Source organism: Mastigoproctus giganteus, chromosome 5, assembly GCF_048544385.1.
Source record: "Mastigoproctus giganteus isolate SK-2022 chromosome 5, ASM4854438v1, whole genome shotgun sequence".
NCBI lineage: Eukaryota > Metazoa > Arthropoda > Arachnida > Uropygi > Thelyphonidae > Mastigoproctus > Mastigoproctus giganteus.
Window position 1 is genome coordinate 88,142,367 of NC_143579.1, and position 23,662 is coordinate 88,166,028.

At 38.9% G+C, this 23,662-nt stretch overlaps 1 protein-coding gene across 4 annotated transcripts in view; it reads left to right on the top strand.

Annotated features, from left to right (window-relative positions):
- The first annotated feature begins 1,617 nt into the window (after nucleotides 1–1,617).
- Nucleotides 1,618–23,662, top strand: part of tho2 (THO complex subunit 2-like protein) — a 1,047,711-nt gene continuing 1,025,666 nt past the window's right edge. For all 4 annotated transcript variants that reach the window (XM_090374101.1, XM_090374103.1, XM_090374104.1 and 1 more), the window contains exon 1: nucleotides 1,618–1,686. In XM_090374101.1, the coding sequence (XP_090230227.1) occupies nucleotides 1,622–1,686 (65 nt within the window). In that variant the 5' untranslated portion in view covers nucleotides 1,618–1,621. The remainder of the gene's footprint in view (nucleotides 1,687–23,662) is intronic.

A 23,662-nucleotide genomic window follows, 5' to 3' on the forward strand; every position in this document is an offset into this window, starting at 1 on the left:
GATTCGTCGTCTTCGGTTCATCATGACAAGTGTTTCTTGACTAATTTTTTCTTTTTTGGATTTCTTTTTCCCTATAGGTTTCTTGGGCTTTATCACTTTCAAAAAGTTGTAATATTCCTCGTCGATATCTTGGTCCTGAGCAGTCTGCAGAAGCTCGAACTTGTTCTTAAGTTCCAGTACATACTGCTTTTTCTCCTCTTCTGTTATCTTAGAGACCTTTGTATTATTTACTCGAGTCAGTTTTTTCCTTTCCTTTCCTACATCTATATCAAGAGTACATCTTACCATTCTGTAATCACTTTCAACATTTACCTTATTCAGGATGGTAACATCATTCACAATAGATCTTCTGTTAGTGAGGATGAAGTCGATTTCATTGGTAGTTAATCCATTTGGACTCTTCCATGTCCACTTTCGGTTTACCCTTTCCTTGAAAAAAGTGTTCATTACTGACAGTCCTTGAGATTCTGCAAATTCCACAAGTCTTTCACCTCTTTCATTTCTTTCACCAATTCCAAAATTTCCTATAGTTCCCCTTTCTGCACTGTTTTGTCTTTTTCCAACCTTAGCATTGAAGTCTCCCATAATAATAGTATAGTGGGTTTGTGCACGCACATACAAATACTGCATCTTTTATATCCGTTTTGAAATTGTGATATTCTTCTATTTAGAGTAATTCAATACCAGTAAACGAGTGGTCATGTAGCTTCCATAATTCGAGTATGAGATCTTTGGTATACTAGCTAATTTGTTTTCTAGTTATTTCAATACTTGCAGTGAAGTGTTTTAGAACCCGTAGCGTATTTGAATCACTTAATTAGAAGAACTCTTTTAAGATAACCTTAATACCCCGCCTCTTGCTCTGACTACACACATAAGGGTAGATAAATTGAGGAAGGTTGTTTCTGTATAAATGTGCGTATTTTCGCCTTCAGTCAACAGGTAGTTGATCCTTGGAATAGGTTTCCATCTCGCTTTTTTGAAGTGGGTACTCTGATATTTTTCCGAACTAGCCCCAGGTCTATCAGCACTCTGTGCGGGGGGTTTTTTTGGTTCACCATTCCAACTTCCTATTAACTTATGCATTATATTTTTACTATTAACTGAAAACTACTTACTTTTCTATTTTAGAAAATAAACAGTGTATGAAGCCCCAGAAGGACAGAATCAAATATTATTATTTTGGAAAAAAAGAAATTAACCACATTTTGCAATATAATAATAATTTTATTTATTATAATATAAATCGTATCAAGGAATAAATAATTCGGCCCCTTAATTTTGGAAGCCCTGTGCGGCCTTTTGCTCGGTCCTCACTAAGGCCCTGATATTTTTTATTTTTTTTTTTTCTAGCTGCTAGTATATGTTTCTCATTTGCTTTACTGTAACAGAGAGTGATAATAACTGTAGTACCAGGAAAGTGACACGTCATTATACGTCAGTATAAAATTTTTCTTGTGAATCCTTAAGAATTTTATGGCGAACCACTAAATTGGAAACTACTTTTTATATCGCATCTTAGTATATATGGTGGAATTCTGGAATCTTTTGTAACACCTGCTCAAATGGCCTTTTTTCTTGCTAATAGGTGGCGTTTTTGCTGTTCGCTATAGATGGTGGTATGGCGGGCCTGTGTGTGAATGCAGATATATATAAAGGTTGGGAAAAAGGAGGAAAAAGCGAAATGTAAGTTTTTATCTTTAAATGGGTATTTAAACACTGTTCATTGAAGTCTTAGGTTAATCTTTATAATTTGGTAACCCTGTCTGCTACAGTAACGAACATGCCATTCCTAGTCGGACGGATCCGAGTTGAATTGTTATTTGTAATTCTGTGATTGTGTCGTTTCTATACTGATTTCTGTTGTATAACATTACGAATACCAGATAATACGTGCTTTTCTACTGGGATTGGATACACTTAAATAGAAGTTTGCAAGAATATTTGCTGATGAGGCAATGCGAGGTGGGCCGGAAAACTGCTACCTTTGGGGGATTCATAGACTAATAGATTAACAGGAGCCGCAGACAGAGGTGGAAGTGATTCTTGCACTGCTTCTATTGGAATGACCAGCAGCCTGAAAAGTGAGGCGCTCGAGATTTCAAGGACTGCTGGGAGTCATCAAGGAACAAGTAAATACATGGGCTGTGTTAGGGTAACTAAGGGTAAGAGCAGGTGCTTGTACATCAATGCTAGGACTATAGTAAATAAATTTGATGAATTTTAGGTGCTGGGCAAGACATCAAAGGCAGATATTATTGAGATATCAGAGATGTGGTGTCACAGAGATAGAAGGAATGGAGAATTGGAATTTTGGGAGTAGAATGTGTAGAGAAAGGATAGAAAGGGAGGAGGAGGGATTATGTTGTTTATTAAGAAACAAAATCTAAGGAAGTGCATCCAGTTGACATGGTTGGACAGTGCAATGTTGAATCAGTTTGGTGTGATACACACACACAGAAAGCAAAATTGAGAGTAGGATGACTCTGATGGTACAGTGAAGAACTGTACGAAAAATAGTGGACCAGTAAATCAGATTGTCTTTTAATGGGGGATTTTAACTTCCCAGATATAGACTGGAACTTGTTGTTTGGTCATTTGCACACTCGCAGGATTTTTGTGGATTTATTGGATGAGTGCTTTCTACAGCAGTATCTTAGAAAGGCAACTAGAGGGAGTAACACTCTTGATCTGATTATCAGTAGTGATTATTCATGCATTAAGAATCTGCAGATAAAGGAACCACTAGGTGGCAGTAATAAGGGTACTGCCATCAGGGGTAAAGGGAAGGGTTTTTGCTTTTGTACAGGTGATCGCACTTTGAATTCTATACAGTGAGACCAACTGATGATGTTACCAACAGTCAGTGCTGCCATGAGATATTTTTGCACCTTATGCAAATCAAGAAGTTGCCTTAGGCATATGGATTAGCCATAAAATTAAATAATCAACACGATGGTGAAGTGTCCCCACCCAAGCAGTGTCCTGGCCATTTGCCTTATGCCTACCACACCACAACAGCACTGCCAACAGCCCAATTCTAAATGGGAAGCATTCAAGGAAGCAATCTTGGAAGCAACTAGGCTTTTTGTTCCAGCTAAGAAATACTGTTCAAGGTTTAGGCCTAAATTGATGTCAGATGAACTAATGAGACTCGATGCACATAAATTATATGGGACACAGAAGCTCATGGGAGATATGAGCTAGTCTGTAATCAAGTCACAAAGGAGGTTAGGCAAGTGAAGGCATATTACAAGAAAATGCTAAATCTTTGGGAAAGGATGAAAAGAAAAACAGCAAAGACTTCTTTACCTATGTAAACTCTAGAAGGAAGAGGACGAATTAGATTGGTCCACTTGATATCGATGGTTTGATTGTTAATGATTTTACTGAGGTAGCTGATAAACTGAATGAGTATTTTGCATCTACATTCACACGAGGAATTATTCAACGAGGGGAATGCCAGAAGTTTATCAAACTTTAACAGGGAGCTAAGTGATTTTGTAATAGCTGAGAGCAAAGTGGAGGAGAAATTGTTGAAGTTAAACATGGGGGTGGACGGGATCTACCCATTTATATTAAAGGCGGCAGCAAAGGAAGTAAGCAAACTCTTAGCAATGATTATGAGAGCATCCTTAGACTCGGGTGAGGTCACCACCTACTGGAGATCTGCTAATGTATCCCCTATTCACAAAGGGGGTTCAGAGATGACACGAGTAATTACAGACTTGTTAGTTTAACATCTGGTACTGGGAAAATAATGGAGTCACTTGTTAAAGTTGCGGGATAATCTAGACAAGACTGCAGTAATAATTCAGACAGTATTTTTTTTTGTTTATGGAAAACCTTGTCTGACAAATTTGATTGGATACTATGATGTACTCACAGAGGAACTGGATGCAAAAAATAACTTTGATGTCATATATGTGGATTCTGGGAAAGCTTTTGATGCTGTTTCACATGGAAGACTATTGTACAAATTAGAACAGTATGGCAGGGCAAGTTGCTGCTAGGGATGAAGAGATTTTTGAGTGAGATAAAACAGAGTTGTAATCAGTGGACACTGCTCTTCATGGACTAATGTTATTAGTGGAAGCCCCAGGGTTTCGTGTTGTGCCCATTGTTGTTTTCTGTATTTATCAATGATGTTGATAAAGGTATATCTTACTTATACTTAAAAAAAAAAACCTTATGGCCAAGTTTGCAGATGACACAAAGGTTCGTAGGGTTATTAATGACAATATGCTATTGCAAGAGGATTTATAAAAGTTGAGCACATGGGCTGTGAGGTGGCAACTGAAGTTTAACATTGACAAATGTAAAGTATTGGATATGGTGGCAGTAACCCCAGAGTAACATCCCAAATGTGTGCTGCTACAGTTCAGGTTGTGGAGAATAAATGTGACCTGCAGTAATTGTGCACTCAACTATGATGATTTCTGAGCAGTGCAGATGGGCTGCAAGAGTAGCTGATGGAGTGTTGTAAGTGATATACAGGAATTTTGCTAGCAGGGATAGGGAGGATGATTATCTCCTTGTATAGGGCAATGGTCAGGTCACACCTTGCTTACTGTGTAAAGGTCTGGAGGCCTTATTTAGGATAAATATAGAGCTGCTGGAATGAATACAGAGAAGGGCAACAAGATTAGTGGAACAAAGGGTTGCTGTTACTAAGATAGACTTTAGTTCTGGAAATTGCAGCACCCGGAGAATAGGCACCTGTGAGGTAATATGATTGAGGTATATAAGGCCATGACTGGTTTGAGCAAACTGAATGCTGATGGGATTCTTTCTCAGATTATGCACATGAAGGGGTTATAAATTCAAATCGAGGAAAGACACTTGTAGACTAGATGTGCAAAAATTTGCCTGTAGCCAGCGGATGGGTGATTGCTGGAACAAACTTCCATCTGTTGTTGTGGAGGTTGACAGCTTAAATAAATTCAAGGCAGAGCTAGACAAACTTTTGGAGTGAATGGGTTGGTGAAATGCTTTTTTTTTTTTTTTTTGTATGATGCTGTATAAGCTAGTATTCTTGCATCATATGCCTGTGCTAATGCTAACTAATAGATTCAAGGCAGAACTTGACAAACATTTGGAGAGAGTGGATGTCGAAGTAAGGGTTTTTTTTTTTTTGGCTGATGCTATATAAGCTTGCTTTCTTGCATCGTGTGCCTTTGCTAATGCTAATATGTGCTATATGTTTTACTCAAGACTGGTTTTTAGACTATTCTAGTGATCGAAGTGACTCCCAGTGATTCTGTGACTGTTCGTACATAGTGCAGTTTTTTAGTATTCAGAGCGCTTCCACCCAGGGGATGCTTTGTTTTTCTGACAAAAATATGCAGGACATTTTTTTTTTTTTTTTAAGTGTATGACAATATGAGATATAACTTAAAACGATGCCGTTTTATTAATAATCTGATTTATTCAGATACAGCTATGTATTCCTGATGCATTTGCACTATATTTATACATAGTGTATGACAATTGAGTGATTTTCATTTGCAAGATATTTTGTGCATTTAAAAGTTACTCGATGGCTAGAATGTCTTAAGTACATATAACTTATTAAGTTATCTGTATTAAGTTAACTTATTATACAGATAACTTGACATAACCTGCAGAAAAATATTAATTTGTTATTGTTTATATAAGTACAATTCATCCTGGAATGAAACACTGATTTTCATCACAATACAATGTTTTCACTATCCAGAAACTTCTCAAAGATCACCCCTTGCTATGGGCATTATCAATAGAAATTAAGAAATATTTTGGTAGAATTTGTGGCCCCAAACAGTAAAGTAGTAGTAGTGGCATGTGATGCAAGAAAGCAAGTGTATGAGCTTATGTAGCATCAGCCAAAAAAAAAAAAAAAAAAAAAAAAATTACAAAACAATCCCCTTTAAATATTTGTCCAGTTCCTCCTTAAATTTATTTAACCTATCAACTTCCACAATGACAGATGAAAGTTTGTTCCAGCAATTAACCACCTGCTGGTTAAAGGCAAATTTCTGCACATCTATTCTACCTCTGTCCTGCCTAATTTCAATTTATGTTCCCTTAAGTTCGTAATCTGAACAAGTGGAAGAATCTCATCAGATTTCAGCGTGCTCAACCCATTCAAGGCCTTATACACCTCAATCAAATCACCTCGCAGGTGCCTAATCTCCAACTGCTGCAGTTTGCAGAACTTAAGCCTCTCCTGGTAAGAGGATCCCTTTTCCCCTCACCAATCTTGTTGCCCTTCTCTGTACACATTCAAGCAAATCTACATCCTTCCTAAAATGAAGGCTCCAGACCTGCACACAGTACTCAAGGCGTGGTCTGACCATTGCCTTATACAGAGGAACAATCACCTCCTTTTCCCTGCTAGCAAAATTCCTGTATATCATTGACAACACCCAAGACCTGCCCTGGCAGCCTGTCTACATTTCTCAGAAAACTTTATCTGACTGCACAATTACTCCCAGGTCTTTTTCATTTTCTACCACCTTAAGTGTAGTACCACAGAGTTGGTACTTTTCCCTGGGTTTACTTCTACCCATATGCAGTACTTTGCATTTTTCGTTAAACTTCAGTTGCAACTACTCATACCATCTGCCCAAATTTTCTAGATCCTGTAGCAGTAACATACTGTCATTAATAATCCTGCCAACCTTTGTATCATTTGCAAACTTCGACACTAAGCCTGATATACCTTTATCAATATCATTGATAAATATACAAAACAACAGAGGACCCAACACCGAACCCTGTGGGACTCCACTAATAACATTAGTCCACGAAGAGCAGCACCCATTGATTACCACCCTCTGTTTTCTCCCACTCAACCATCCTTTTATCCATTGTAGCAACTTACCCTTAATACCATTTGGCTCCAATTTGTACAATAGTCTTCCATGCGCAACAGTGTCAAAAGCTTTCCTGAAATCCAAGTATATGATATCAAAATTATTTTTTGCATCCAGTTTCTTTGTAACCACATCATAATAACCAATCAAATTTGTCAGACAAGACTTTCCCTTAATAAACTCATGCTGTGTCATGGGTTTATTAACCCAAGACTGCAGCAGTTATTGTTGCAGTCTTGGGTTAATAAGATGCATTGCAGGATCATCTGCAGATGATCCTGCAATGCATTTTTAACTAGTGACTCCATTATTTTACCCAGAACAGAAGTTTAAACGGTCTGTAATTACTCGTGTCACTCTTCGAACCCCCTTTTGTGAAGTAGATAATCACAGTGTATTTGCATTCCTGGAGTTATCAAAATTTTATCTTATGTTATTAGAAAAAGACAATCTTATTCTGACATGTTATTGTGCATCTTGGTGGTAAAGCTGGTTCTTTAGCAGAAGGGAAAATGAGGACAGTTGATCGCATTTTACAGTTTTCTGATTTTAGGTTGAGATGTTGATGTGCTGTTTTTCATAGGGCAACTCTTGAATGTTAGTTCGACTCTACCTGGTAAAGTGTGATGGAACAGAACTCTGTAAAATGGCCAGAAGTGAGTATATTGTTTAGTTGTTTCTGGTCACTTTGCTACCTGGAATCAGTGGTTACCAGAGAGGCTGCTTCCTGGTATCTGTTTGTGTCATGAGGAGGCTGTAACTGTACATGTATAGTTACACATACAGTCCTCAGTGGAGGATTGTACATGTAAAATGGCTAGAAATGAGTATAATGATTTGTGTTAGTGTGTGTGTTGGTTAGTTGGTTCTGGCCACTTAGCTACTAGGAAGAAGTAGTCACTGGGAAGGCTGTTTTTTGGTACCCGATGCCACTAGGAGGCAAGCCACAGCTGTACACTCTCTGTGCGCCTATGTAGCCAGGTGGGCAGGAGCAGCAGTGCGTAACACACACTTCTTGATTAGACCTGGGGTTCAAGCCCGTGACCACCAAATACAGAGGATGTGCAAAGGTCAGAGAATGACCACCGCATATCCCATGAGCAATATGGCCTTAGTTGATAATGCTCCTAAAAACCAAATAACAGTAACACTTTCTGTCCTGAGTTGATTAAATCCTGCATCCATAGGTAGGTGATGCAAGTCATTACTGTGTACAGGTCTGGAGGCCTGTACACAGACAGGCCTCCAGACCTGTACCCAGTGGTGAGCTGTGACTATTTTAACAATGGGTTTAACAACGAGTAAATTTAATCGGTCACGGAAGTGACGTCATCAGCAGCTTCCACTAGAGGCGCTTCCCACGTTCGCATACTAGTAGTGTGATTAGAGCGCGTGACGCATTTTTTGTGACCAATATGATATCTTCAGTCAGGGGTTGATTTAGGGGGTTGGACAGATGCGGCTTATTACCCCCCTTAACCATGCGTATAAGTGAATGTGTAAAACGTTTCTAGGTCTATCAAAAAAAAACTTAAAAACCTGGTTGTCATGCCTCACCTTACGATGATAACTGAATACAACAGTGTCTGGAGTTCTAACCTTTTAGAATTTTTGAATAGTATGACGTCACAATCATGCTTCCTGAAGTTACTACTGCAGTAAGTATGATTACAACAATACAGATATTTGTAATCACTTTCTTTTTTTTTTTTCATCTCGCATTTTCATTACATTCCATTATTAGGTTCCCTTAACAGCTACGTATATCGCTTCAAATACACGATCGGGTACATCAGTCGTTGCTGTTTTACAGAGATATTTATATACATTGTAGTTGCAAGTATACATCTCTTACTATAGTTATCATAAATCCATTGTATCTTGTCTTCCAGAAATTATGAAAATCTGTGAATGATCAATAAAATAATTGCAATAAAAAAAAGCTCTTATTTCGTAATCAATATATACAAATCAAAATTCCTAAAAGAAATGCGAAGGATGTTTTGCATAAACCATCTAATAAAAAAGTTGCACATGTGCAATTTTTTTATTGGTCTTTTTTTTTAACAACTAGGGAAATATAATGGATACATTTTTTTCTTGTTAAAATTTTAATAATGTGAATAAAAATTAACATTAAGTATTTCCCACATCACAAATACATGAAAACTGTCACAAAACATTGCACAATATAAAAACAAATATTACATAAAAAACATACTTTCTAGAAAAAATACACAAAAAAATCACAGATTTCATGAAAAAAATTATTTCACAAATATTCAAGAAACATTTATTTTAAAAATTGCCAATTTACTTCTTTATTAATATTTGTTGTTGATCTTCTGCTTTGTTCAATAGCTGAGGGATGATTATAGAGGAATGATTTGACGTAACGATCCAGCAGTGGTTTTCCATTTAGATGTGTGGTCATCATAATCTGCAATGCGTTCATTTGTCACAGTATTATTAATTACGCTGAAAGCTCACTCAGCTTTAGCACTGCTAATCGCAATGGTTTCAAAGGGATTTCTGGCTTTCTTAATTGAAAATGGAACTTCACTCGATTTTAAAGATAAACTGTCTTCAACAAAATCTCTAAAATCATTAATTTTAATTTCATATTTTATCAGAAAACTTAAATTTCTTATTCGGTTTTCACCGTCTTGCAACCGAGATGAAAGTTTTTTTCACATTCCACGATTTCGGGTAGCATATGTTTAAAATTTCTTTCAACGTTATCATAATTTTATTTATTTTTTCCATTTAAAATCACCCTGTTGCATTAATAACTTATCCTTTAAGGATAAAATAATGCATTTAATAACTTGGCACAAGGTAATTTTTTTTTTTACTTTCGATTTTGATTCCTTCAAATTCTTTCAACTTCAACATGCTCTCAACTTTAGCTTCATAATTTCCTTCAGAAATTTTCAAATTAGCAATTGCATTGACAGTTCGAATAATTTATTTATTTGCTTTTACCATAGTGATTCTGTAAAGCTTCTGAAAGGTAAGAGAACTCCTGCAGGATATCGATCATTAGTGCTAAATGGGTTAAGAAATTCCAGATTAAAAGTCGGATTAATAATCCCGAATATTTAACTTCTGATTCAAAATGTTTGCACAAAGCGGATAATTCCTCCAACCCGCAATCGCCGTCCGCGAGCTACATCGTGGCCAAAACATACGACCGATCTTTATAGTTTCCACATCAATTTCTTTAGCAATCATCCTTAATTTGCACTAGTTTTTTGGAGATTGGTAATACAGTTTTTTTTTTTTTTTTTTAATTATTGCCTGTATGCCATTATATTTTAGAACATTTTCTACACAGTGAAAGGCTCGACAAAGTTTCAAAATCTGGCAGCATTTCATCTTCGCAAAGTTTATATAATATCTTAGTTGCTCAACTGCCCCCCCCCTCTCTAGTTGCTACTGTCACTTCTTTGAATACTATGCAAAAAGTCGGAATCACACGGATATTCAGCTACTGTGACCTCTTAATCCTCTGACTGGCTATGGAAAGCATATTGAATAGCGCGACTTCTCGGTAAACATAGATGGAGAAATTAAGTGGAAGGCATGGATCACTCACTTCTCCGAAAAACATATGCCCGTTTGTCGGAGTAAAGGGGAACCACAAAACAGTTTGACCAGAGTCTATTATCAATTTCGGGAATCCTCTTAATCCTCTGACTGGCTATGGAAAACATATTGAATAGTGCAACTTCTCGGTATGTGACTGCATAGGTTTTACAGACACCACTAACATTGCGAAACGGTAATCCCTTTCACCCTTAATTCGCATTTTCTAATTACCTTAATTGCCTGAAGGCCAGAGGCGAGAACAATGCATACAGACTTGTCTCTCCTAATCCGTTCATTACTTGGAGATTTTCTTCGTTCAGCGGAAACTATTTTAAATGTAATTACTAAGGGGAATCAAAAAAATTCACTATAAAGAAGTTCGCCAAACAGAGGTCTGACTGTAATTAAATCAAAAATTGATTGTGCCATTAAAATGCTGGGAATGGGTCCCCGCTCGCTCCACCGTAGTTTCGGCTTTGGATACTCAATAATTGCATTTAGGATTTCATTTGTAAAATGATCTTTCAACAATGGGCTTGCAAATTTAAAAAAAAAAAAATAACAATGGGCTCTCGCAAGCCCACTATAGCTCACCACTGCCTGTACCAAGTACTCAAGGTGTGGCCTGATCATTGCCATATACAAAGGGATAATGTCAATGATATATGGGAATTTTTCTAGGAGGAAAAAGATGGTGATTATCCCTTTGTATAAGGCAATGGTCAGGCCACACCTTGAGTACTGTGTGCAGGTCTGGAGTTCTCATTTTAGGAAGGATGTAGAGTTGCTTGAGCGAGTACAGAGAAGGGCAACAAGATTCGTGAGGTGTGGTCTTACTAAGAAAGGCTTAGGTTCTGCAAACTGCAGTGTTTGGAGACTAGGCACCTGCAATGTGATCTGATTGAGGTGTATAAGTCTTTGAATGGGTTGAGCAGGCTCAATTCTGATGGGATTCTTCTTGCTCAAATTACAAACCCGAGAGGGCATAAAATCAAATTGAGGAAAGACAGTTATAGAAGAGATGTGCGGAAATTTGCCTTTAGCTAGCGGTAGTTGATTGCTGGAACAAACTTCCATCTATTGTTGTGGAAGTTGATAGCTTAAATAAATTCAAGAAGGAACTGGACAAACATTTAGAGGGAATGGATGTGTGAAAATTTTTTTTTTTTGGCTAATGCTACGTAAGCTTACTTTCTTGCCTCAATGCCAATGCTAATAATCATAATTCCTGTATATCATTGACATTTGGTGGTGGAGTGGAGACGCCTCCTCGCCGTGAGGTCAAAGGCTTTTCTCTCCTTACTGTTATTTGTTGAGTCAATGTCGACTGTGTTCCTGCAATAAAATTGACCATTAAATGTTATGATATTGTTACAGCACAGAATTATTGGCATATGGGTGAGAACCTAGAGGGCCAATAGACCAATTTTGACAAATGACATGACGTATCATTGAAAAAATTATAGCAAAATTCCTGTACATCATTGACTAGACCCTGTGACCTACTCTGGCAGCCTGTCTGCACTGTTCAGAAAACTTCATATCCGACTGCACAATTGTCGCAGTTCTTATACCTTCTCCACTACTCAGAATGTAGTACTGCATAGTTGATTCATTTTTCTGGGGTTACTGCTACCCATATGCAGTACTTTTCATTTCCCAATGTTAAACTTCAGTTGTCACTTCTCAGTTCATCTGCCCAACTTTTTAGATTCTGTTGCAGTAGCATACTGTCATTACTGTTATTAACAATCCTGCCAACCTTTGTATCATTAGAAAGCTTCGATATTATGCCTCATACACCTTTAGCAATATGATTGATAAATATAGAAAATAACAATGGGCCCCACATCAAACCTTGGCTGACTCCACTAATAACATTAGTCCTCAAAGAACAGTGTCCATTGATTACCAGTATTTGCCTTCTCCCAACCATCCCTTTATCCATAGCAGCAACTTGCCCTTAATGCCTTACTGCTCCAATTTGTTCAGTAGTCTTCCAGGTGCAACAGTATGAAAAGCTTTCTGAAATCCAAGTTTATAATATCAAAATTATTATTTGCATCCAGTTTCTTTGTGACCTCATCATAGTATCGAATCAAATTGGTCAGACAAGACTTCCTCTTAACAAACCTATGCTGTGTCTGAATTATAACTGCACTCTTGTCTGCAATGCTGCTTTAACCAGTGAGCTTCCAGCATATCCATTGGTCCTTGAGGCTGTCGCAGACATTCTCTCAGATATGCTGGACAAGCTGTGCTTGCTACCTGGGAGTCTAAAACGCTGATGGAACTGATATTTGGGTGACGCTCAAGTCAAGTGGGCCCAATTTCAGCGAAGTCCAGACAGCCTGTGACAACCAAATCCTCTGCTTGCACTTCCACGATGGTGGGACTGTTAGTAATCCTGGGTATAACCCCAATGTGCAAGCACACTGTGTGACCACCTGGGTGTGAACCAGCTTAAGCAGTGGTCGAGGTGTGGTCCCACCACTACACTGAGGAATTCCACCCCCTCTGTGTTACCAAGCAATACTAGGTGGTAGATGACTCTCGTCAACCAGTGCAATATGAATCACTTTGCTCATTGGAGATTTGAAGTGGTGGAACCCATGTTTAGCCTCCAGAGCTAAATTCCTGTCAACGCTTCCCCATCTCTTCCACCATGCAGTATCATTGATGTCTTTTGAGATTATGAAGAACACCATCTCGAGATCCAAACTTCCTTATATATCGAGGGTACAGCTCTAAAACTGTGTTCGCAGGCCAGCCGCTAGTTAGTATACTGGATCGAACTTATTGGTAACTCTCTAGGAGGCTTCTGGATTAGCTAGTTTATAATCTTGCTACCTCTACTCTGCCAGATAGTGGCTGGAGGGCATCTGAATAGTGTGTATGTGGGGGGCATTGTCGAGGCCACATTATGTCAAGGATCTGGGTATATTCTTACCATGTGTACAGCATATCCAAAAATTTCATTACTTCATACAGCATGTCTTCCCACCCACTTTTTTTCTTACAATTGTATACACCATTTATTTGCCAAACTAAAGAGCAAACTTATCTGCATAAAGATCTAAACCTGCCAAACACTACCTAGTTCATTTCACAAATATACTTGGTCTCAGTTCTAATCTGAATGATGTCCATTTCCACTTAGTCTTCTAAACCTCATATACTTTTTCTGACAGAATCTCAGTTATCATTTGATTCAACCACTGCTCATCTCAGTTGCTCAAATTATTTGCTGTATAATTCCTTTCACCTCAAAGGTGGTACTTGTGCTTATGTCTGTTCCGATATCCCATCAGAGACTTTTTGGCAATATGGAATCTCCTCTGGCTTAAAATCTCTCTACCTCATTTTGTCAAATTCATCTGTTGTCTCTACCGTTCTCCCAACTCCACTAATGACTTGGAACTCTGACTTCCTCTCTTTGCAGCTTCACTTTCTCCAGTCCAACTTTCCTAACAGTGAGGTAATTTTCCTTGGTGATTTTAATGTTTGCAACTCCAGCTGGTTTCCTTTTTCTAGTCACACAGACCCAGCTGGACGAGAAGCTGAGGCTTTTGCAATTAGTAATAACCTCGCACAGATTGTTCATTTCTGTGCCAAATACCAATTCAAATACCAAACAATCCTAACCATACAGCCAAAATTCTAACCTTTTTCTCAAAAAGTACACGGTCAAAGTGCATGGTCCTTTAGGCACCTCAGATCACAACTTGGTGATTGTCTCTTCTCCAATGGAGCCTTTATCTCATGCCTTTTCCCAACCTCCTGTTGTTTGGCATTACAAGAATGCAAAATGGAATAAGCTTCGAGATTTCTTTTCCTTCTTCAGATTACTGTTTCAAAACTTCTGATGTCAATGTTTGCTCAGGTCGTGTCAGTGAAATTATCCTTGTAGGAATGAAATCCTTTATTCCACACTCCACTTTAAAATCTAGTCCTTTATCTAAACCTTGGTTTTCCAATAAATGTGCTAAGGCTGTTCAAGAGACGAATATTGCATATTGTAATTGGCTTGTTTCCAATTCTTCAGTTTCATTTTCTTTCTTTTTTTTTTTTTTTTTTTTATGAAAACCCCAAACACGAAAGGTATCAAAACCTATAGTACTTAGTACTGTGCATGGATTGAAGGAGAAGTATGGGGGGTGGGGGATGCCGGAAACTTTGCTCTAGAGACTAAACATGGGTTTCACCACTTCAAGCCTCCAATAAACAAAGTGGTGGTATTTCACCGGTTGATGAAAGTCATCTACCACCTGCTATGACAGGGTTATCTTGATGTTCAAAGAGGATGGAGGTGGAGCATCTTCTTTGATAGAGCCGTCGAAGAAAATCATCCAGAAAAACAAAACAAAATTCAACTCCCCAGTGGAAAAGGATGTGGATATTCTGGGTGTGAAAGCAATAACCATAGATGAAGTCTCTCATTAGCTTGCCTTTGGTCTCAGAGGAGATTTTTTTTTTTTTTTTTTATGTAAACCCCAAACACGAGAGGTATTAGAACCTATAGTACTTAGTACTGTGCTTGGGTTCGAGGTTGAGAAGACGAAAGAAGATATTTGTTGACACTGGACTTGAACTTCTGTACACTGTAATTTTCAGAAAATATGTATGAAGGAAGGTTGTTCCAGAAAACAGCAGTTGAATGAATAAACGAGAAAGATGAAAAGTTGGTTCTGTGAGTTTGAAGTTGGACAGTAAATGGATGTTGGCTGGTGGCTGGTTTGAAAGAGAGAGCGGGAATTATAGAAGCCAATTCAGAAGAATAGTGCCCATGGAAGTATCAGCAGAAACAATACGTCTATGAGATAGCGAATGGAGAGACTGTTAGAGATGAATCATAAATTAACCTAACTGCCCTCGTCTGAATGGAATCAAGAAGCCTGAGACAGGTTTTGGGGGCACAACCCCAGATGTGGGAACAATATTCCATGGCAGAGCAGATTTGCGATTTATACAGAGTGAGCAGCTGTTTGGAAAAAAAGTAACGCCGAGAGCGAAAGAGAAAACCAAGTTTTTTAGATGCAGAGGAAGCAATATTTGTAATGTGCTTGTGCCAAGAGAGATTAGAAGTCAGGATAATCCACAAAAGAGGTATATCATTTTGTCTAGCAATCAGAGTGTGATTAAAGATAAGCATAGGAGCAGAAGGATCCTTTTTGTGAGATATAAGACAAGACTGAGTTTTAGAAGGGTTGAAATGAACCAAGTTGTTTTTGCCCCACTGGAGAATTACCTGAATTGGTAGCAGATTTTCGAGAAGTTGAAACTGATTGAACAGGGCAAGGTTTCTCAAAATGGAAAGTGGAATGCAATGTGCTATCATCCGCAAAACTATGGATTGGATTTCCAGTAAATGGAAGAAGGTCATTAATATACAAGAGGAAAAGAGTGGGTGAAAGACCTGAACCTTGGGGGACTCCGGCATTAGTGCAGAAGTTAGAAGACAGAGAACCATCTACCATCACCCTCAATGAGCGATCAGAGGGAAAACTGGATAAACAATTACTAAAAACAGTTGGCAAACCATAAGATGGAAGCTTGTTTAGAAGACCTTTAGGCCAAACATGATTGAAAGCCTTCGAGATGTCAAGAGCAACTACTTGTGTTTCACCGAACCTTTCCATTGAATTAGTACATAAGTGGGTAACATAAGCCAGAATATCATCAGTGGATCGACACTGATGGAATCCATACTGGCAATCGTTGATCAGACGGAAGGTTTCTAGGTAGTTTAAGAGTTGGCGGTGAATTGATTTAATTACAATGGGAAAGAATTACAATGAAGTAATTACAATGGGACAATTATTGAATGTCAGGAATTTGTCACCCTTTGTAGGAACTGGCTGGATATGAACAAATTTCCAAGCAGAAGGAAAAATACCTTTGGAATAAGAAAGCGAAAAAAGGTGGCAAAGAATAGGAGTAGGTTCAGGAGCACAGGGTTTTGAGAACAAGTGGAGAAATACCATTGGGACCTGGAGCTTTCTTTGCATGAAGATTTGTCAAAATCCTTCTGACATTCTTTTGACGAAAGACCATAGGAGGCATTGAATGGAGCGTGTTGGGAATGGTAGGAGGTGTTTTACCAAGATCATTAATATATGAGTTTGAAGAAAATGGGATGCTAGCAGATCGGCTTTATTCTCGGCTGAAGTGGGAACAAAACCATCTGGTTTGGACAGAGGTGGGAGCAGAGGTGGGCAATAGCTTTGGCAGAATGCTCGGCTACCATTAGGGCACGAAGCAAGTTTTCTACTCTTACCCTGTTCAAACTCTAGTTTGGACTTATTAATAACTCCTTTACAATTGTTGCGAGCTTTGGTGTAGGCAGAAAATGAAACTGAAGAATTAGAGACAAGCCAATTACGATATGCAATATTCTTCTCTTTAACAGCCTTAACACTGGAAAATCAAGGTTTAGATAAAGGACCAGATTTTAAAGTAGAGTGTGGGATAAAGGATTTCATGCCTACAAGAATAATTTCACTGAAATGATCCGAGCAAACGTTGACATCAGACATTTTTAAACAGTAATCGGACCAAGGAAAAGAAGAAAAGAAATCTCGCAGGTCATCCCATTTTGCATTCTTCTAATGCCAAACAACACAAGGTTGGGAATAGCCATGAGATAAAGGCCCCATTGGAGAAGAGACAATCACCAAGTTGTGATCTGAAGTGCCTAAAGGACCTCTCACTTCAACCATGTTCTTAGAAGGGTTGTTTGTGAGAAAAAGATCAAGCGTGTTGGCTGTATGATTAGGATTGTCCAGTATTCTTGTAGGTAAATGAACAATCTGTGCTAAGTCATTAGTAATTGGAAAAGCCTCAGCATCTCGACCAGCTGGGTCGGTGTGACTAAAAAATGGAAGCCAGCTGGAGTTGTGAACATTAAAATCACCAAGGAAAATTACGTCACTGTTAGGAAAGTTGGACTGGAGAAAGTCAAGTTGCAAAGAGAGGAAGTCAAAGAGCTCCAAGTGATTTGTGGAGTTGGGAGAAAGGTAGAGACAATAGATGAATTTGACACAATGAGGTAGAGAGATTTTAAGCCAGAAAGAGAGAAGATTCCAAATTGCCAAGTCTCTTACAGGGAATATCGTAACAGACATATGCACAAGTACCACCTTTGAGCCGAAAGGAATCATGCAGCGAATAATTTGGGCATCTGAGATGAGCAGTAGTTGAATCAACCGATAACTGAGATTCTGTCAGATAAAGTACATGGGGTTTGGCAGACTGCAAGTGGAAATGGACATCGTTAAGATTAGAATTGAGACCAAGTATATGTGTGAAATGAATTAGGAAGTCCTTGGGAGGTTTAGATCTTTTCGCAGATAAGCTTGCCCTATTAGTTTGACAATTCATGGTGTATTCAATAGTAAGAAAAAGTGGGTGGGACATTCTGTATGAAGTAATGAAATTTTTGGATATAGCATACACATGGTAAGAATATACCCAAATTCTTGGCATAACGTGGCTTCGACAATGCTCCCCGCATAAATACTACTCGGACTCCCTCCAGTCACTATCTGGCAGAATAGAGGTAGCAAGATTATACACTAGCTGATCCGGAAGCCTCCTAGAGAGTTGCCTGTCGGTTCGGTCCAGTGTACTAACTAGCGGCCGGCCTGCGAATACCGTTTTAGAGCTGTGCCCTCGAAATGTAAGGAATATTGGATCTCTCCATGATGTTCATCATAACCTCAAAAGTCATCAATCACACTGCGTGATGGAAGAGATAGGGAAGGGTTGACTGGAACTTAGCTCTGGAGACTAAACATGGGTTCCACCACTTCAAGCCTCCAATAAACAAAGCAGTGGTATTGCACTGGTTGATGAGTCATCTACCACCTAGTACTGCCTTGTAACATAGAGGGGCCGCATTTCTCCATGTGGTGTGGTGTGGGCGCCACACCTCGACCCCCGCTTATGTTGGTTCACACCTGGGTGGTCACCCACCATGTACTTGTGCATGGAGGTTATACCCAGGATTACTAACAGTCTCACCATTGTGAAGGTTGAAGCAGAGGATTTGGCTGTCACAGACCATTTGGACTTTGCCAAAATTGTGTCCATTTGACTTGAGTGTCACCCGAATATCAGTTCCATCAGCGTTTTAGACTCCCATGTAGCAAGTGCAGCTTGTCTGGCCTATCTGAGAGAATGTCTGTGACAACCTCAAAAACCAAAATTTTCTGCCTACACCAAAGCTTGCAACAATTGCAAAGCAGTTATTAATCAGTCCAACCTAGATTTTGAACAGGCTAAGAGTTTAAAACTTGCTTTATGCCCTAATGGTAGTTGTGCATTCTGGTCTCTTGCTGAAGCTATTGGCTGCAACTTTTGCCCATCTCAGCTCCCACTTCTGTCAAAACCAAATGGTTCTATTGTCAATTCAGCTATTGAAAAGCTGATCTGCTAGCATCCCATTCTTCTTTCAACTCATGCATTAATGATCTGGTAAAACACCTCCCACCATTCCCAACACACTCCATTCAGTGCTTCCTTTGGTCCTCTGTCAAAAGGATTTTGACGAACCTTGATTCTATCAAAGCTCCAAGTCCTGATGGTATTTCTTCACTTGTTGTTAAAACCTAATGAAGTACTCCTGTGTTTTTGCTGCCTTTTTTCATTTTCTTATTCCAAATGTATTTTTCCTTCTGCTTGGAAATTTGCTTATATTCAGCCAGTTCCTAAAAAGGGTGACATATCCCTCCCATCCAGTTATCATCCCATTGTAATTACTTCGACTCTTTCTAAAGTAATGGAGAAATCAATTAACCACCAACTCTTGAACTACCTAGAAACCTTCCGTCTGATCAACAATCGCCAATATGGATTCTATTAGTGTCGGTCCACTGGTGATGTTCTGGGTTTAGTTACCCATTTATGGAATTCAGTGGAAAAGTTCGGTGAAACACAAGCAGTTGCACTTGACATCTCAAAGGCTTTCGATCGTGTTTGGCCTAAAGATCTTCCAAACAAGCTTCCATCTTATGGTTTGCCAACTGTTTTTCATAATTGGTTATCCAGTTTTTTCTGACTGCTCACTGATGGTAGTAAACACTCTGTCTTCTAACTTCTCCACTAATGCCAGTGTCCCCAAGGTTCAGTTCTTTCCCCCACTCTTTTCCTCTTATATATTAATGACCTTATTCCATTGATTGGAAATTCTATCCATAGTTTTGCTGATGATAGCACATTGCATTCCATTTTCCTGTTTGAGAAACCTAGCCCTGCTCAGTCAGCTTCAACTTCTCAATTATCTGCCACCAATTCCTTAATTGCCAATCTCCATGTAATTCTCCAGTGGGGAAAAGATAACTTAGTAGATTTCAATCCTTCTAAAATTCAGTCTTATCTCATAAAAAGGATTTTTCTGCCCCTCTGCTTATCTTTGTGACTCTATTTCTAGGCAAGATGATATATCTCTTGTGGAAACGGCATAATCAATCTCAATATTGATTATGTCATTTCTTGGAGTTTTTTTTTGTCGTTTCTCAGAGTTTTCCAAAGTATGTGCTTCGTGTAGTTGCTGAAAGTTGCTATTTGTTGGGAGCATTTTCCTCAACTCAGAAATAAATTGTCAAAAAGAGGTTAGAATTGAGTCCAGTAAGGTTCAGGAGTAGTAACATCTTGGATATATATACAGGGTGATTCACTACCAGTGCGACAAACTTGCAGGAGGTGTAGGGGGCACAAAGACGAATCGGATTCACATAGCATTGCAGGGTCTGAAATGCCTTCGTCATGCGGTAGAGGACGTTAAATGGGAGGTCGCGTGAACAGCGATCCCGCTGGAAGTCAGCATTTGCGAACCGGTTCCCGAGGCAGTAGGATGGACGAGAATTCAAACTTTCAACTGTCCGACATGCACCTTGCGTATGGAGCTACAGACTGTAACGGGCGCGCCGCTCTGCGCTTGTACCAGGAACGTTTCCCACAAAGGCGTGCTCCTCATCATACGATTTTCGCACGTGTGCACAGAAGGTTATGTGAGACTGGTTGTTTCACGAGGAGGTACCATGAATCCGAGTAAGAGTACGCGAGCGATAGGCCAACGATTGGGTATTTCCCAATCCACTGAATGGAGGATACTGTCAACAAACCAAATGAGTTCATACCATCTGCAACGCGTCCAATCATTGGAGCCTGTGGATTATCCACTCTGGAGGACTTTTGCTACTTGGTTTCTTCAACAGAAACGGTTCGCAAATGCTGACTTCTAGCGGGATCGCTGTTCACGCGACCTCCCGTTCAACGTCCTCTACTGCATGATGAAGGCATTTCGGACCCTGCAATGCTATGTGATTCCAATTCGTCTTTGTGCCTCCTACACCTCCTGCAAGTTTGTCGCACTGGTAGTGAATCACCCTGTATATATATACAGTAATACCCCGACTTACGCTACCCCGACTTACGCGAACTCGGAGTTACGCGGTTCCTGATTTTTTCGTTTGGCAACGCTGCCGCCCACTATCTTCAAGGTCGTTTTTCATATGTTATCGATATACGGTGCGACGGCGGAGAATGAGAGCGAAAGATGAGCAAAATTCAACTTTGCTGCTTTTATGTTTTTTATATCAGTGAAGGGGAAACACACTTTCACCATAATAACGTAAAAACCAACACAATTCCAGCTATCGGTATAATCGCAAATGCAATTAGATCGAGTTTACTACCAGTTTATAACAGATTCCACTAGCAGAAACGCGACTGGATTTTTATTGTTTTATGGTAGTAACCCCTAGAAATGTGAGGTGTTAATAGTGTATCTCTGCCTTTATGGTGTTGTTTATTCAGTTGCTACATGCGTGCAGCTTTGTTTATGCGTATCAAGCGTGCCTCCTCGTTTTGTAATTGTGCTTTATTCCCTAAAAATGAAAAGGAAGCGTCCTGGTGAAGACACTGCAGATTCAGAGAGAAAAAGAAAAGCAATTATCGATAAACAGAGGCGGACTGGGTCAAAAATTCTTACCCGGGAAAATTTATAGTGGCCTCATACTATGGTTTATGGCCAAAATCACACTGGCCCACCGGGGTTTCCCCGGTAAGGCTTATTGCCAGTCCGCCTCTGTCGATAGAGAAAAAAATATGAAATTGTGAAACGCTTTGAGCGAAATGAAAGAACTGTGATATTGCACGTGCTACAGGCCTAAATGAAGCAACGGCGAAAAGCACATGACAATTGCAAACTTGACAGGTTGAAAATTGAAAAGGGCTCAATTGTAAAGGGCTTAAAAATTTTAGAAAACAGACTCCAACGAAGAACGCGTTATAGCTACAAAGCAAGGAATAAAAAAATTATTAGCTTGCTACGAAGAAATTCTGCGTGAAAAAAAGAACGCGCTGTGTTGTCAGACGAATTTGTTAGATTTTATGAAGCCATCGACATCGAAATAACTTTTTAACGTAAGTCATTTGTTTTTTTAATACATATTTTGTATTAATATGTATAAAGAACTGCAATTTTATTAATATTTTTCTTCTAAACTAGTGTTTTTGTTAGTCCTTGGTCCCAATTAAGCAAAACTTATATGTATTTATATGCAAAGTTGTACCCCGACTTACGCGAATTCGACTTACGCGATTTTCGTCGGACCCACCTATCGCGTAACTTCGGGGTATTACTGTATATATATTTTTTTTTTTTTTATGAAAAAAAAAAAAAACTTCAAACTCACAGAACCAACTTTTCATCTTCCTCGTTTATTCATTCAACTGCTGTTTTCTGGAACAACCTTCCTTCATACGTATTTCCTGAAAATTACAGTCTTCAGAAGTTCAAGTCCATTGTCAACAAATATCTTCTTTCATCTTCTCAACTTTCAACCCATGCACGGTACTAAGTTCTATAGGTTCTAATACCTCTCGTGTTTGGAATTTTCATTAAAAAAAAAAAATAAATATATATATATATATATATATATATCCAAGATGTTACTACTCCTGAACCTTACTGGACTCAATTCTAACCTCTTTTTGACAATTTATTTCTGAGTTGAGGAAAATGCTCCCAACAAATAGCAACTTTCAGCAACTACATGAAGCACATACTTTGGAAAACTCTGAGAAACGACAAAAAAAAAAAAAAAAAAAAAAAACTCCGAGAAACGACATAATCAATATTGATAGCTTCAAAACAGATACAGCTGGAGTTGCTGCAGCAGTTTTTTATACCTTCCTAGTAGTTATATCTCATTCTAATAAATAAAATATCTGTACCACAGAATTGTATGCAATAAAACTTGTCTTCGATAATATTGAGGCTAATTATGCGAGCATCACTAGACTCTGGGGAGATTCCCTTGGATTGGAAAAGTGCAAATGTATCTCTCATACATAAGGGTGGCTCTAAAAGTGAAGTTGGAAATTATCGACCTGCCAGTCTGACTTCAGTAGTTGCGAAAATCATGGAGCCAATGATTGAGGGTGGAATTCAGGATCATTTGGACAGAACTGAAATTCTCAAGGATACTCAGCATGGTTTTGTAAAGGGAAAATCATGTTTAACAAATCTGGTTCGCTATTTCGAAAGGGTCACTCACGAGCTGGATTTAGGGAATAATTTCGACATTGTTTATTTAGATTTCAGCAAAGCTTTTGACTCAGTCCCACATGAGCGATTGCTTTATAAGCTGGAACAGGTTGGAATCACTGGGAAAATCCTTAGATGGATAGAAGGATGGCTTCAGGGCAGGAGGCAGAGGGTTGTGATAAATGGCTGTTCCTCAGATTGGGTTGATGTAAGAAATGGGGTTCCCCAAGGATCAGTATTAGGACCACTGTTGTTTTTAATTTTCATAAACGACATTGATGAAGGGATAGAGGGCGTGATGTCTAAATTTGCAGATAATGTTAAAATTGGTAGAGTAGTTAATGGTCACTGTCAAGCTGAGCTTCTTCAGAGAGAACTAGATTGACTTTAGGAATGGTCAGAAAAATGGCAGCTGTGCTTTAATCCAACAAAGTGTAAGGTATTACACCTGGGAAACAGTAATCCCAAAAAAACTTATTCACTTGGTGGAGTTCAACTAAACCCAGTACTGGAGGAAAGGGACTTGGGTGTTACGATACGGTCAGACATGAAATTCTCTGAGCATTGTAAACAGGTTGCAAGGAAGGCCCATGGTGTCCTATCGATGATCTATCGAACTTTTGGAGTAGAGATAGAGACGTGATAATCCCATTATATAAGG